Here is a 13393-nt window from a genome sequence, read left to right as displayed (position 1 = left end):
CTTTGGTGATTATCTTGTTATTTGTATTCAGTTGTCTTTGTTTCATTTGAGATGGTGTAGTATGCTGGCCCTCACACTCCTGAACTGTAGGTGGCTGGTTGCAATCTGCCATCATATCGACTAAAGAAAGAAAGATGTCCTTGTCGCTTTGTTGTCTATAAATGTGAGTCGTTCTCTGTGTCCAGAGATTTTGATGATTGAAGACATTTGTTGTTTGAATCCTGCCAGACTCTTCCTGCATTTAGGTCCTCCATGATAAGTAATAAATACATAAAAATGCTCATTTTAAATTGAGAGTGTATGAGATAAAAATAAGTTTAAAATGGACAAAATACTTGTTCTTGAAATTGAATGAAAGATGGACTGTCAGAAAGACAACAAGGGGCAGTTCATGAAATGAAGGGATGGAGGGAGAAAGACAATGTGAACATGCCTAGATGTGGCAATGGCAAGCATGTTAATAAAATATGGGCACTCTCACTTATAATATTGGTAAAAGATCCCACTAATTAAAGGAGTGTTAATGGTAAGGCTATGGTCATTATTAACATGTAGTATTATCATTATAAGCTAAAGCACACATACGTTCTTCTGAAAATGTAATTAATTTGTTAATGTAATGATATGTTCTGGTCTCCCTAGGTTACCTCCTCAGCAGAGATAAGAAGTGGCAGGTGTTATCACGCTTGTCATGCTATCATTTGAGGCTGATAGCCATGCACCTGGGCATTGTGTGGCAGGGAGAGCTGTGTTTAACAAACAGGAGGGGTGCTGACGAACATGGAAGCCACAGGGGGTGTGGTCTCAAACCCAGGTCCGGTTGGGGAGGAGCTGTGTGGAATGCAGATGAGGGACTCAAATTCAGTCTTCAAGGACCCTTGGAGGAAACATGTTGAGGCTATGTTGTCTATTTCATGGAGTTACATATTATTGATGGTGATGGATTGGTGGTACAGTATCAAACATATGTTAAAAGCAGAAATGTATTATTAAAAACTGTTACATAATGTATGTACAAAAACATGTTCCCTGGAGAAGGCCAATAGTGAATAGTTCACTAAACCAGTAAAGGCAATGTATAACCAAAAATATAATCAAGCAAAACTGAAAGTGGAAACTGAGATGTGGTGATGAAAACCAAGTTCTAACTCTGGATCTTATCTCATCATCTTTTCTCAGTGCCAGTAAGGCTGGCCTCACAATGGAGCTGGAGTAGACGAAGGAATGAGCAATTACGAGATGGAGACACAGAGCCCCGACAACCTGTCCAAATGTCTCTCATCCTCAATCCCTCCTGAGCTGGGCTTTGTCTGTACATATGAATACGTATGAAGATTAGTTGGCACATTCATGTTACCAGCTCTTGTAAGACTGCAGGTAAGGTCACTTTAAACACCCACTAAAAGATTAATGATGGATACAAAAATGTTGGCTGGCTCACCATCAAACTATCAAAATAAGATTTCACTTCTACACTCCAGTATTAAAAGGTAGTATCAGCTCAACCACCCAACCACCCTTGCTAAATATGGCTTCCATTTACGTAGCATTAAAACATAACTCTTTCTACTCTTTCAACTTTCTTATATTGTGTGATAGTGTATCATCATTTGTCTTAATATCTAGTGGTGGAAGAGGAGTGGTGGTGGAGGAGTGGAAGGCATTATGACGCACCAGCTCTCTGAGACAATCCTTCCACCCTGATCTAGCTGGGCATAAAAACAGCTCTATCTGGTGGCCAAAAGAGTCCACACAGAGGATCAACAGAGAAGGTTTTCATTACCTACTAAGGCCAGTGTACATAATTTCTTATGACACATTGAATCTATAACTCAAAGCACACCTCTTTGATATGTGGTAATCATGACAGTTAACACAGTCGACAAGTGACACAATCAACTTTATTTGGCAAAACCTGTCATATGATTGAAAGCAGTTGATATATGGTTTAACCACTAGAAGGCACAGAGAGGTGTGGCAGTGATGTAGTTACTAGCCACCTGTAGCAGTGTAGCAGGCGGGCTAGTCATGGAGCTAGCAGCGTGTAGAGATGTAGCTAGCATTTAGTGGACCTAGCGGTTTACACCCGGACAGAGATCCCCTGGGCTCACAGGGTCTGGAGCTCCCCTGGGGCTAACGGAGTCCTACGACTGTGGATACTCCAGCTACATGCCACCCGACACCAAAGACATAGGAAGGCCGTCAGGCTGGCTCCCATTATGGTTCAGGTTTCCTTAAAACATTTGGGAACATTCTGCTACATTGGGACCGAGGGCAACTTTGGTTAAGGCAGGATGTAGGCGACTGGGAGGTGGGGAGGGTTGGGGGACTAGGAGGGTTTGGGGACTAGGTGGGTTAAGAGGTTAGGATTAAACCACTTAGTTCTTAGTTTCCTGGCAGATCCAGTTCGATCACTTGAATAAGGCTTGCTTTGTGAGGGAGTGAGTGTAAGATCCAACCACAGCACTGTCACAGGTGATCTGTCTAGACACTCAGACCTCTTGTTCAGCAGCCTGGCTGTGCACCAGTTTACAGCCAAGCTACATAATGGATCAAAAGCGGTGAAATATTAGTAAAGCTGAGTGAAAAACCAAAAAGAAAATAATTTGATATACATTTATAATATGTCAAATATAAAAAAAGAATTTACACTGTACACTGAACCTCCGGGGGGGATGGGGACGGGGGGATGGGGACGGGGCACATTCGATTTGTTTGGGATCCAACATCCAACAAGTCAATGGTTCACTAGGGCTTGTTGGAGGTGGAGTGACAGGGGAGAGCAGGGCTGGTGGAGAGGTAGGAAGGGAGGGTGGGGCGTGGGGAGTGTGGAGGTGAAGACTGGAGCACTGGGACTCTCAGAACTGTTCAGACAGCAGGTCACACAGCCTCTGGGACACTGTGTCGCGGCTGGTCCGTAGTGTCAGACGGTACATCTGAAGAGGGAGCGAGAGAGAGACAGAGGGGGAGAGGAAGGGGGGGGGGGGAGAGAGAGGGAGAGAAATAGAGGGGGAGAGGGAGCGAGAGAGAGAGAGACATAGAGGGGGAGAGAGAGAGAAAGAGAGAGCAGTCATTAAACACGGAAAGGTAAGTAACACAGACACACAGACAAATGGCACACCAGTAAGTAGAGGGACAGGATGTGGGCCTACCTGTGCCTGTGTGTTGGGTTCCAGTCGAAGCAGGCAGCCCACCTGCGTGGTCTTAGTGTGGATCACTCCGGCTCCCACAAAGTTGGAGGGGTTGGGATCCACCCCGTCCAGCAGGGCAGCACCGAACCCAATGATCTGGGGGACAGGACACACAAGCTGCCAGTCACTAACAGGTCAGGGGAACAGCACCAGCAGACCTACCCTGAACAGAGGAGACCCCACCTTCGCTTTGGTGACCTCCGTGTCCATCGAGTGTTTGGATTTGAAGATCTTCTGCACCTCCTGCTGAGGGCTGGGGAAGACGGAATGACAGACAGGAGAGAGACATCGAACACTTAATCGTGGATGAAGGATTTATGTGCTTTGTCACTTTAGAACCAGGGGTGTCAATCGAATGACTAAGAACATGGTGTTGACATTACACTCTTAATATTGACTTGAACGCGCACCCATATTTAAGAGGATGACTCAGTCTATGGTGACAAAGCAAACTGTTAAGACCAATATTTGCAACAACGATACCGTGTTTATGTGTGCGTGTGAGAGGCCAACCCTGTCGATTAAATGTTGTCTGCTGGGAGTTCCGAGAAAGAGTTTGGTGTTCTGGGAAGAGGTGTCTTACGCTCCAAGTTGTTTCCAACGCTGGAAAAAGTCCTGTGACACCATCTCGGTGGGCTGGAGGAACTTGTTGAGAGTGATGGGCAGCTTCACAGCCATCTTCTGGAGTGTTCCGCCGTACCTGAGGAGAACACACAAACACACTTAGAACACACACACACTAAAAGGCAAAAAGGAAATGGTGTGAACCAGTACAAAGGAGGGTGAGGCGTTGGGATACCTGAACTGGATGTTGAGCACCGGAGCGTCAACAAAGTCGGACACACACTCGATGTTGAGGGTCTGCTGCAGCTGGGCCCCTCCCTCCACGGTGGGGTCGGCCGGCTTGGCCTGGATGTTCAGTTGTGACGGAGGGCGCTAAGGAAACACTGTCGACGTGCACACGCACACACCCAGACACACCCAGACAAAGACGCACACACACTACTAGGCCTGGCAAGATGACTGTAGAGTCATGACTTTGATTAGACCATAAACAATAGAATTTCTGGATTCATTTTCCGACTTTTTAAGGTTAATTGGCTTTTCTACTTTAGAAATTTCATTTTCAGAGCTGGAAAAGGTGTCGACTTGGTTTCGGCAATTACTTTACAAAATACTTGGTACATGTAGCGAGACAACAAAATTCCCCAAAAATCCACCCACAACTGACCCTACACGCACCTATTTTCAGGCCTGAAACAACAAACAATTGCATAACCTACACACACCCCAGAATGCACACACATAGACATGAGTCAACAGCCAGGGAGGATATGAGAGTGCAGAGGTTCCTGGCACAACACAGAAGCAGAGAAGTTCAGGAACTGAGTGGACGTCTTGTTGCCAAAGAACACGTACATCCGTCCTGGGGGAGAGACAGCACATAGGGAAAGAGATGACATGAAGACAAAGAGAAGGGGGGGGGGGGAGGGAAGGGAGAGTATTGGGTAAGAGAGAGAGACAACAGAAGAGAGTCAAGAGAAGGAAAGAGGTGAGTGAGAGAGAAAGAGAGGGAGAGAGAGAGAGGAGACAAAAGAACAGAGAAAAGGGAGAAAGAGAGTAGACAGAAGGAAAGGAGGAGTGAAAGGAGAGAAGAGAAGACAAGGGAAGAGCCTGGTCTGTTATCACTGTCCAACTCGCATGTCCTGAATGTAGTATAAGCTGCGCTGCTAGAGAGAGCAACCAGGTGTGGAAGCACCAGTGGTCAAACCTGCTACATACCCAGGTTCTGTCTGTATTCAGACTTCAGGCCAATCTGCAGCAGCTGGTTCTCATACAGAACCCCGTTGTTCTTGCACACAAACCTGAGGAGACAAAAACAGGAGACACCCAAAACCCGTGTGTTACACGGCGTCGCATCGTTTTAGGGGTTTGCTGTCACGTCCAACCCCCCTCCCTTCTCTCCTGGCTCACCTGGAGAAGTTGTCATCTGCCACGGGGGGAGCTGGGGCTTCCGCGCTGGCCTGCTCCGGGGCGTGGAGCTCGGAGAAGACGTCCACCAGCAGGCTGCCGCCGGTGGAGGGCGCGGGGCTGGCCAGGCCCAGCAGGTCTGTGGAGGTGGAGGGGGACACCTAAGGGAGAGGAGAGGTCGAGTCGTTAGCACACTGGACCGGGGAGTAGAAACACGGGCTGATGTGCGACTGCGAGGCGAGGACGTGGCATCTCAAACGGGATGACCACTCTTTAAGGAAGCATGCTCTCTATATCAGGTTAAGAGGAAGGGGTACCCGTTAGCAGGGTCACATTGGCACCAGTGAACTAACGGTCTCGTACTAGCTAACACGTTAGTAAGGGTGACAGGGGTGCTAGTTCACCAGTAGAGGTTACAGTGACACAGCACACATGTGGCACACAGAACCTGGAAGACTGGCCCAGCAGCAGTGGCCGACATGGTAGCAGCCGTGCCCTGGTGAGCGAAGGAGGAGAGGGGGGTGAGGGGGGAGAGGGAGGAGAGGGGGGTGAGGGGAGAGAGGGAGGAGAGGGGGGTGAGGGGAGAGAGGGAGGAGAGGGGGGTGAGGGAGGAGAGCATCGGCTGCAGGAGAGAGGAGGAGACTGGGCGTGGCCGGTTGGTCGGCGTTGGAGCCGCGGTCAAGAGGTCAGCAGCAGATTCAGGAGGAGAGGGCTGATGGACAGAGGAAAGGGTTCACAGAGTAGGCAGTAGATAGCACCCAGCAGATAGTGGGCAGGACACAGTGGATAGTATGTAGCAGACGGTCAAAGACGCGAGGCAGACGGGATATTTCGTCGCCTCTTTAAAAAGAGAACTCGATCCCATCGAGGAACTCGAATCATCGAGCAAATCCATAAAACCAAAACAGTGGGTGACAGCGCGCGGCGTCGGCGACGGCGCTGCTGTACCGTGGCAGCGGAGTTGCTGGCGGCGTGCTCCGAGCCCCCGTTGACGTTGGCGCCGCGCTCCTTGCGCTGGTCCTCCAGGTCGGGCAGGGTCACCCCGGGGCCTTTCTTTCTCTTCAGCTTGGCCAGGATGGAGGACTCCCGCTCGGGGAAGGGGGGCATCTCCTCCAGGACCGTGGCCTGCGGGGGGAGGAGGAGGAGGGGGCGGAGATGTAAGGGGAGGGGGGGGGTGTTATGGGGCTATCGAAAAAGGGGGGGACAGACGGGGAGAGCTGGCGGGAGGGGGGAGCCTGACCAGGATGTCGGTGCTGGCGATGCAGCTGAGTCGGAGGTACTCCACCGCCCGCTGCTGGAGCTCCACGTCGGCGTTGCGCAGCTGGCTGTCGGACTTCAGCACCTCCTGGATGGTGCCCTTCACCTCCGGGAACAGGTTGATGAACTTGATGTAGGCCGACAGCAGCAGGGCCCGCGTGGGCACGGAGCACAGGTGGAACTTGGAGTGGAGCAGGTTGAACTGGACCAGAGGACTGGGGGGGTTGGGAGGGAGGGGGGAGAGAGGAGGGGCGGACGAGAGAGAGAAAATGAGAAAGAGAATGGGAGAGGAACGAGACTGAATCACACCCAACACAGAGGCCCTGGAAACTCCTTCTGTACCCGAACACACACAGACAAACACACACACAGTCAGACAGAGAGACACAGACACACACACAGACCCCTCACCTGGACCTGGCGTCTCCAGCGATCAGGTTGCCAAACTCTCCTAGGATGTATCCCCCAACCTTGACCAGGTTCTCATGGCAGGCTGGAGCCTGCAGCGCCTGGGGGGGTGGAGGGGAAGAGGACAATTCAAAACAACAGACGATCAGATCATCTCATTGTCATCAATCGTCCATCTCATAATGTTCCATCCTCTCCTCAGCTCTCCGTCACCACGGCCCCCCCCCCCCCCCCCCCCCCACGGCCCCCTCCCCCCCACGGCCCCCTCCCCCCCCCACGGCCCCCTCCCCTCCCCCACGGCCCCATCCCCTCCCCCTCGGCCCCCTCCCCTCCCCCGCGGCCCCCTCACCTCGAAGACGGTCTTGGCCGCGTAGCCCTGGACGTCGTCGCGGTTGATGACGATCTGGATGACGCGGTACCACACCTCCTCGCTGACGTAGTCCCCGGCCATGCGGATGAGGCTCAGGATGGTGTCCACGTACCAGGTGTAGTCCACCGCGTACTTCTCGGCCAGGATGGCCACCTTCAGCACCTGGCGAGCACGCAACGCTGGGTCTTGAGATGCAGTAGACGGCTCGTGGCGTGTGTGGCCGTGTACAGACGGTTCCAGCTACACTCACTTCTGGGATGCCATTTGAACGGTTCTTTTTCTAGTCCTTGATTATCTGCTGCACCTACATTCAGCTGGCAAACGACCACACGCTGATCATCTCATCCAATTGAGCCATTCCCAGACTTTACGTGCACTATTTATAGTACGTCGCTTTGTATAAACGCATAATGTAAATGTAGGGTCAACAAAGGAGGGACCGAGACGGGGTTTACAGAGTACATCATGGGACCTTAGCATTGAGCGGGTTTAGCATAGAACAAATAATGCAACAACATAATACAGGCTTGGTAGCGGGTATAAGAGTGTTCCTGCGTGGCTGGTGGGGCAGGGGGGGTGGAGGGCGACACTCACGATCTCCTCCCTGATGGAGTAGTCGGCCGTCTCCAGGTAGCTCAGCATCTCCGCCACGATCTGCTTGGAGTTGCTGCGGTCGCACATGGCGTAGAGCAGGTCCACGGCCCGCTGACGCACGCTCACGTCTCTCTCTGTCTGCAACACACACACACACACACGAACGAGCGTGAGGCATCAGCGCGCACACGGGTGCTGAGAGCGCCGTGCGCGGGGGAGGGGGCCTCTGGGGGCCTCTGGGGGCCGGGCGTGCGAGCCCTACCTTCAGGGCGCTGATGACCGTCTCGATGTGGGTCTTGACGGCCTCGTGGGAGAACTCGGAGCTGGCCAGCGTGCACATGCTCTCCAGGGCCAGGTAGCGCAGGTTGGTCTCCCGGTGCTGCAGGAACTGACCCAGCTGGTTACAGGCTCGCACCAGCAGGGTGGGCTCACTGGGAACACACGGACAGATTAGGGGACGCCGTGTGTGAGGGAAAGTGGGTGTGTGTGAGGAGAGAGAGAGAGAGAGAGAGAGAGAGAGAGACAGACAGACAGAGACAGACAGAGAGAGAGAGACAGAGACAGCGGACCTGTCGTGGTGGATGATGAGGCTGATGGCTTCAAACAGCACGGCGTTCTTGGCGTTGGAGTGCTGCACCTTCTTGGACTTGGGCGGCTCCTGGGCCTTGTTCAGGATGCTCTCCAGACACTCCACCAGACGCGCCCGGATCGCCCCGTCCTCTGTGGGCACCAGACGGTTACACAGGCTAACGCACCAGAGGCAACCCCCCCCCCCCCACACACACACACCCCAGGGCTCCTTACCAGGGGGTGGGTAGCACTGCAGCAGTCTGAGCAGCTTGACTGACAGCCAGGGAGCTGCTACAAAGTAGTAGGTGTAGTCCTGCAGGTCTGTGGAGGCCGAGGTCACAATCTGCAAACATCATCGATGTCAGTTAGAATCAATGGTGGACAGACTACATTGAAAAACAAAGACAATAGGCAATGTTTACAAGTCAACAACAAGAGAGACTGGGAGACAGACAGAGAGGCAGACAAACAGGCCTGTAGATAGGTCCGACACATAGACCTCGAGCACAGCCCTACCCTGCTGAGCCTGGCGACAGCCAGGGAGACGGAGGTTTTGAAGTCGTCAGGGCTCTTCTGGGCCAGAGTGGTGATGAGGCTGGTGGCTGCCGTCACCACGCCCTGAGGACAGGTCATCGTCACGTCACAAACAACGCACCGCGACGTCAGCACCCAACATCAGCACAGGATCATCCCCATCACCCACCCCAGTGACCCCCCCCTCCCCTCTCTCTCTTTACCAGATGCTGGTCGTTGAGCAGGTGCACCACGCGTGCCGTCCACTCCCCCATGGGGACCAGGTCAGGGGACGTCCTGTTGAGACGCAGGAGACACAGGGCGGCGCTTTGTTTCACACTGTCCATGCTGTCCCTGGAACGCACAGAGAAAACACAGGTCTTACTCCACACACACACACACAAGCCCGCGTGTGCGCCCGTGTCCGGGCGGCAGCACCCCCCCGGGAGGGCGGCCTGCATACCCAGCCACCAGGATTCGGGGGATGTCGGCGGCGAAGGCCTCGGCCATCTCCCTGCTGCCCACGTTGGCGATGCAGTGCAGCGCCAGGTTGATGAAGGTGGGGTTCCTGCTGGACAGGTCGTTCTTGATGCCGTTATTGATCAGACTAATCAGGTCGCTGTTGGAGTTGACCAGCACGGAGATGAACAGATAGCCCTGGGGGGGGAAAGAGGGGATTGGTCAAAAGCTGGTCATGTGACACGACATTGTGTTGGTTGAATTGATTTGTATTGTTTGATGTGTGTAGGGGATAGGGCGAGCGTGAGAGAGAGAAAACTGCTACATTTGCAAGATACAGGTAGTGCTAGATCGCCCTCTGCAGGCCACAGCGAGAACTCACAATCTGCTTCTCTGTGTATTTGTTGGAGCTGAGCAGGTTAACAGCTTCCATGTGGCCGAAGTCAATGTCATGTCCCAGGAGGAAGATGAAGAGGAGCTTGCAGACATACTTCTTCTTACTGTAGCCATCCAGAGCCTTGTCTCCTGCAGCAGGCACAGCCACACACAGAGGACAATAAGGGAACAGCCTTTGTCGATTTCAACAGACTTCACAGGAAGATGGGACATGGAAATGATGAGAAGTGACGAGATAAGTCATGTCAGGTCTCGGGGAGAGTGAACAAGGGCCTATGGGAGAGTGGAACAAAGAGCCAGTGTGGTAATAAAGCAGAGCTGAGTCAGCACCTCCAGCAAGGAAACTGATAACAGCCAGCACTCTAGCTTTTGTTGCTGTGAGGAAAGCCAACAATGTTAAGCTACAATAAGTAAGACAGCATTGTGGGGATGTAAGTGTGTGTGTGTGTGTGTGTGTGTGTGTATGTGTGCATGTGTGTAGGGCTTGCTTGACTTGACATGATCCTCCCTACATCTGTGTATGGGACTCTTGTCTCATGATTGGGATTAGTAGGGGCTGTTTATTGAAGATTAGGCTACATCATAAAGACTGTGTGTGTGTGTGTGTGTGTGTGTGTGTGTGTGTCATGGAGAGATGCAGAACAAGTGAGTAAGATCCACAGGAAGTTGCTGTGGTAAAGGGGAGAGCATTCCTGCTTGCTAACCTGCTGTGTCGCATAACTACTTCCATACCACCTCCTCATTTTTTTTATATACAAGTTCTCTCTATCCCTGTCCTCATATGACTCCAGCCAAATAGTTAACAACAAAATATCTAAAACCATAGTTACGTGACGTGATTGGGAAACTTAAACTCACCATGAATGATAATTATACAATGAGGCCACTTAAAATGCATCCAATCAAATTAAGTATAAATTCTATCAAAACATTTTTTTTTTAATACTTACCCTTAAATTTGGACCGGATGTTGGCCAGCTCTTTATTTATTCTCTTGATCTCTGCCTCTTTACTTTTACCTGGTACAAAGCATCAAAAGTGAGTTGGTACTTGACTGTTTGGACTGAAGTAAACCTAGTTAGTCTATAAAAAGGGCATTCACCCACAGTGAACTTAAACTGATGAGTCCTCCAGAACCAAGTCCCAATTCTTTATTTAGGTCAGGAGGGCAGTCATGAAAATGATACAGACAGCTGATTAACTAGCTAACTAGGATCATTGGGGCTGTACTGGGCAATGTGGATCTATGGTCAGTGAAAGGCTGGTAACCTTCACTGTCCCGCTGTTGACTAAGACAGGGAAAATACAAGTGCTGGAAATAGACTCTCATTTGCACACGGAGCACATTCACATTTCCATGGCTCTGGGTGAAAGGTTTCCAACACACAACCCAATAAGACAGACATGTCGAAGCCCAGTCAGACTAAACACCAATCGGTCATGTACACATGGCCTTAAATACATTGTAGATAGCAAACTAGATTCTTTTCTGGAAAGTAACCCGGGTACGTGGCTTGTGTGAAGCTACCTTACTGAGCCTATTTCCTGACCCACGCCCTTTTACTACGAATACACGCGATCTATCTTGCTGTTTGCTAAGGAAGACAGTTCGCTAGCGAGCTTTTCCAATAACTATGAGATAGCTTGGCAAATGCACTTCTAGATTGCAACCTATGAAGGTACAATCCACCAGATCACTTTTGTGGAGTCTACTAGTTGTCCCGCTAGCTGCCTAGATAACTAGTCTACATTAAGTACATTTAATATTAGCAGGCAATGTACAAGTAGGCTACTACTAGTCTAGCTAACTGGTAGTGTTGTTGTCTCGCTAGTTAGCTGTAGCCTAGCTAGCTAGCTTGCTATTTTAGGCTTAGACGTTTGTAACAACGTCTACTTAATGTCTATGAATTGACTTGGAATCAATAGATTATGATTGTTAGCGATACAGTTATCGTGTTTGGTCGCCAGATTTCCACACGATTATTGACAGCTAGTTAGTGTTAGCTAGACTTCAAACTAGCTATCTTGCTAATTTGTCTTGTTCAGAAAAGTCAGGATAACTCACAGTTCCTAATGTCAGAGATGAAAACAGCGAGGCCACGCATTCCATCTCCTTTAGAGACTGCAGGCATTTTATCCACACGATATTTTAAGTTTTTCCTTTTTCTGCCAGACAGAGAGAGAGAACACACAGCAAACTTTATTTTACAGGCAATTGAAACTAGTGCGGCTAGTTTGAGCTAATGGGGTGGACAGATACACACACACTCCCCGTCCGCAGCTTTGAGGAGTGAACGTCAGGGAAGAAGAATTCACTGGTGACTAACGAGCCAACCCCAGTGGTTGCAAGTTTGCGTGTTTAGGTGTCAGACAGTTGGCTAGTTCAACGCTGGCGTATGGACAGCTGCTTATCACTTTGCATCACGGTCTTTGGAGATTTAATGTTGTAATGTAGCAGAATAAGGATTTTCCCTGCAGTGCACGAACAATACTGGTCTTTGATGGTATTGACAGAGCCTTATCCATCGCATACATTAGTTTTCGGCTTTGGAAAAGGAACAAAAACGACTTCTCCCTCCAATCTTTCAGCATACCTGGTGTCTGTATTACTGGTACCCCACACACAGTGTTTCACCATCCTGTATTACTGTTTTACTTTTAGAAATATTTTAACTTATCTGCTGCAAATTTTACAATGCGTTTCAATGCGCCTGACGAAATGGCTTGTTCGGTCTTCGCGCATAGTAACGGTTACTGTAGTATGATTGGACAATTTGTTTTTTTAGGGAGTGGCTTAGCGCTATGTCAATTTGCGAGCAGACTTCATTGAACACCTGAAGCAGTTACATTAGGCCCAGTTTCATCCTCCGGAATCAGCAGAATCAATGTATTGTGTATATTGTTTTTCATTTGTTATTTTTATGTCACATGGCTTTTATAAGCCATTCACACCTGTTACATACTTGTGTGTATTTCCTGCATATCGTGTGTCTTTAAACAATTATTGTATGTCTCTTTAGTATGATTAAGTTAATTGTGGCTATTGTTGTAATTTGCTTTTCAGTGTAAATCCTGTCATACTTTTGGCTTGCAGTCCAAGTAATTGGAATGTAATACCTAATCTATGGCCAGTGTCCAGAAGGCTGTCATTTTGTCCAGATATAATATCAAATGAATATCAAATGTCAGGAAAGAAAATGTTTCTTGTCCAGATATAATATCAAATGAATATCAAATGTCAGGAAAGAAAATGTTTCTTGTCCAGATATAACATCAAATGAATGGCCAGTGTCCAAACTAACAAACTAAAGCTAAATGTATTTAAAATTGACGTAGTAGAGTTACACTTCACTGCAAACAAAGGAATCATAAAATGTCTGCATTAATTGGGATTGAACAACTAACCCTTGTATTGTAGATGCTACATCCTAACAAACTGAGCCACGGGCACATTCAAGAATTGAATGTTTGTTTGCGTGAGTCCACTGACTGACTCACGTGAATGGTAAAACACTGTCCAATGCAGTCTTACAGTGTCAATCACAATACAACTTGTACACACATGATGCAACAAATGCTGGCTAAATGAAGCTGACTTTTCATGATCAGGTTTAACATCAAATGAATGGACTGTGTTCAGAAGGCTGACGTTTAGTCCAGATAC

At 49.6% G+C, this 13393-nt stretch overlaps 1 protein-coding gene across 1 annotated transcript; it reads right to left on the bottom strand.

Moving 5' to 3' along the window:
* Positions 1–1884: 1884 nt before the first annotated feature.
* LOC124481841 (AP-2 complex subunit alpha-2) lies at positions 1885–12734 on the bottom strand. Its single transcript, XM_047042095.1, has 22 exons — positions 11795–12734; positions 10680–10748; positions 9716–9858; positions 9338–9531; positions 9099–9228; positions 8878–8979; positions 8596–8704; positions 8361–8511; positions 8054–8222; positions 7792–7929; positions 7177–7359; positions 6831–6928; positions 6403–6634; positions 6111–6287; positions 5166–5323; positions 4974–5056; positions 4528–4617; positions 3991–4114; positions 3775–3891; positions 3375–3444; positions 3153–3287; positions 1885–2936 (listed from the first exon to the last, which is right to left on the bottom strand). The coding sequence occupies exons 1-22, from the start codon at positions 11859–11861 to the stop codon at positions 2859–2861; spliced, it is 2817 nt and encodes a 938-aa protein (XP_046898051.1). The 5' UTR covers positions 11862–12734; the 3' UTR covers positions 1885–2858.
* Positions 12735–13393: the final 659 nt, after the last annotated feature.

Source organism: Hypomesus transpacificus, chromosome 19 (genome assembly GCF_021917145.1).
Source record: "Hypomesus transpacificus isolate Combined female chromosome 19, fHypTra1, whole genome shotgun sequence".
Taxonomy (NCBI): Eukaryota; Metazoa; Chordata; class Actinopteri; order Osmeriformes; family Osmeridae; genus Hypomesus; species Hypomesus transpacificus.
Note: the sequence above shows the minus strand (reverse complement) of the source record. Positions and strands in the feature narration are given on the sequence as shown.

Bases quoted from the DNA above. Each gene is read 5' to 3' on its own strand.
- LOC124481841 (XM_047042095.1), bottom strand. From the start codon at position 11,861: ATGCCTGCAGTCTCTAAAGGAGATGGAATGCGTGGCCTCGCTGTTTTC. The intron at 9,859-10,679 runs GTAAGTATTAAA...TGCCTGCTGCAG, and splicing joins CATCCGGTCCAAATTTAAGG to GAGACAAGGCTCTGGATGGC. The intron at 6,288-6,402 runs GTCAGGCTCCCC...CTCCCCCCGCAG, and splicing joins TCGCCAGCACCGACATCCTG to GCCACGGTCCTGGAGGAGAT.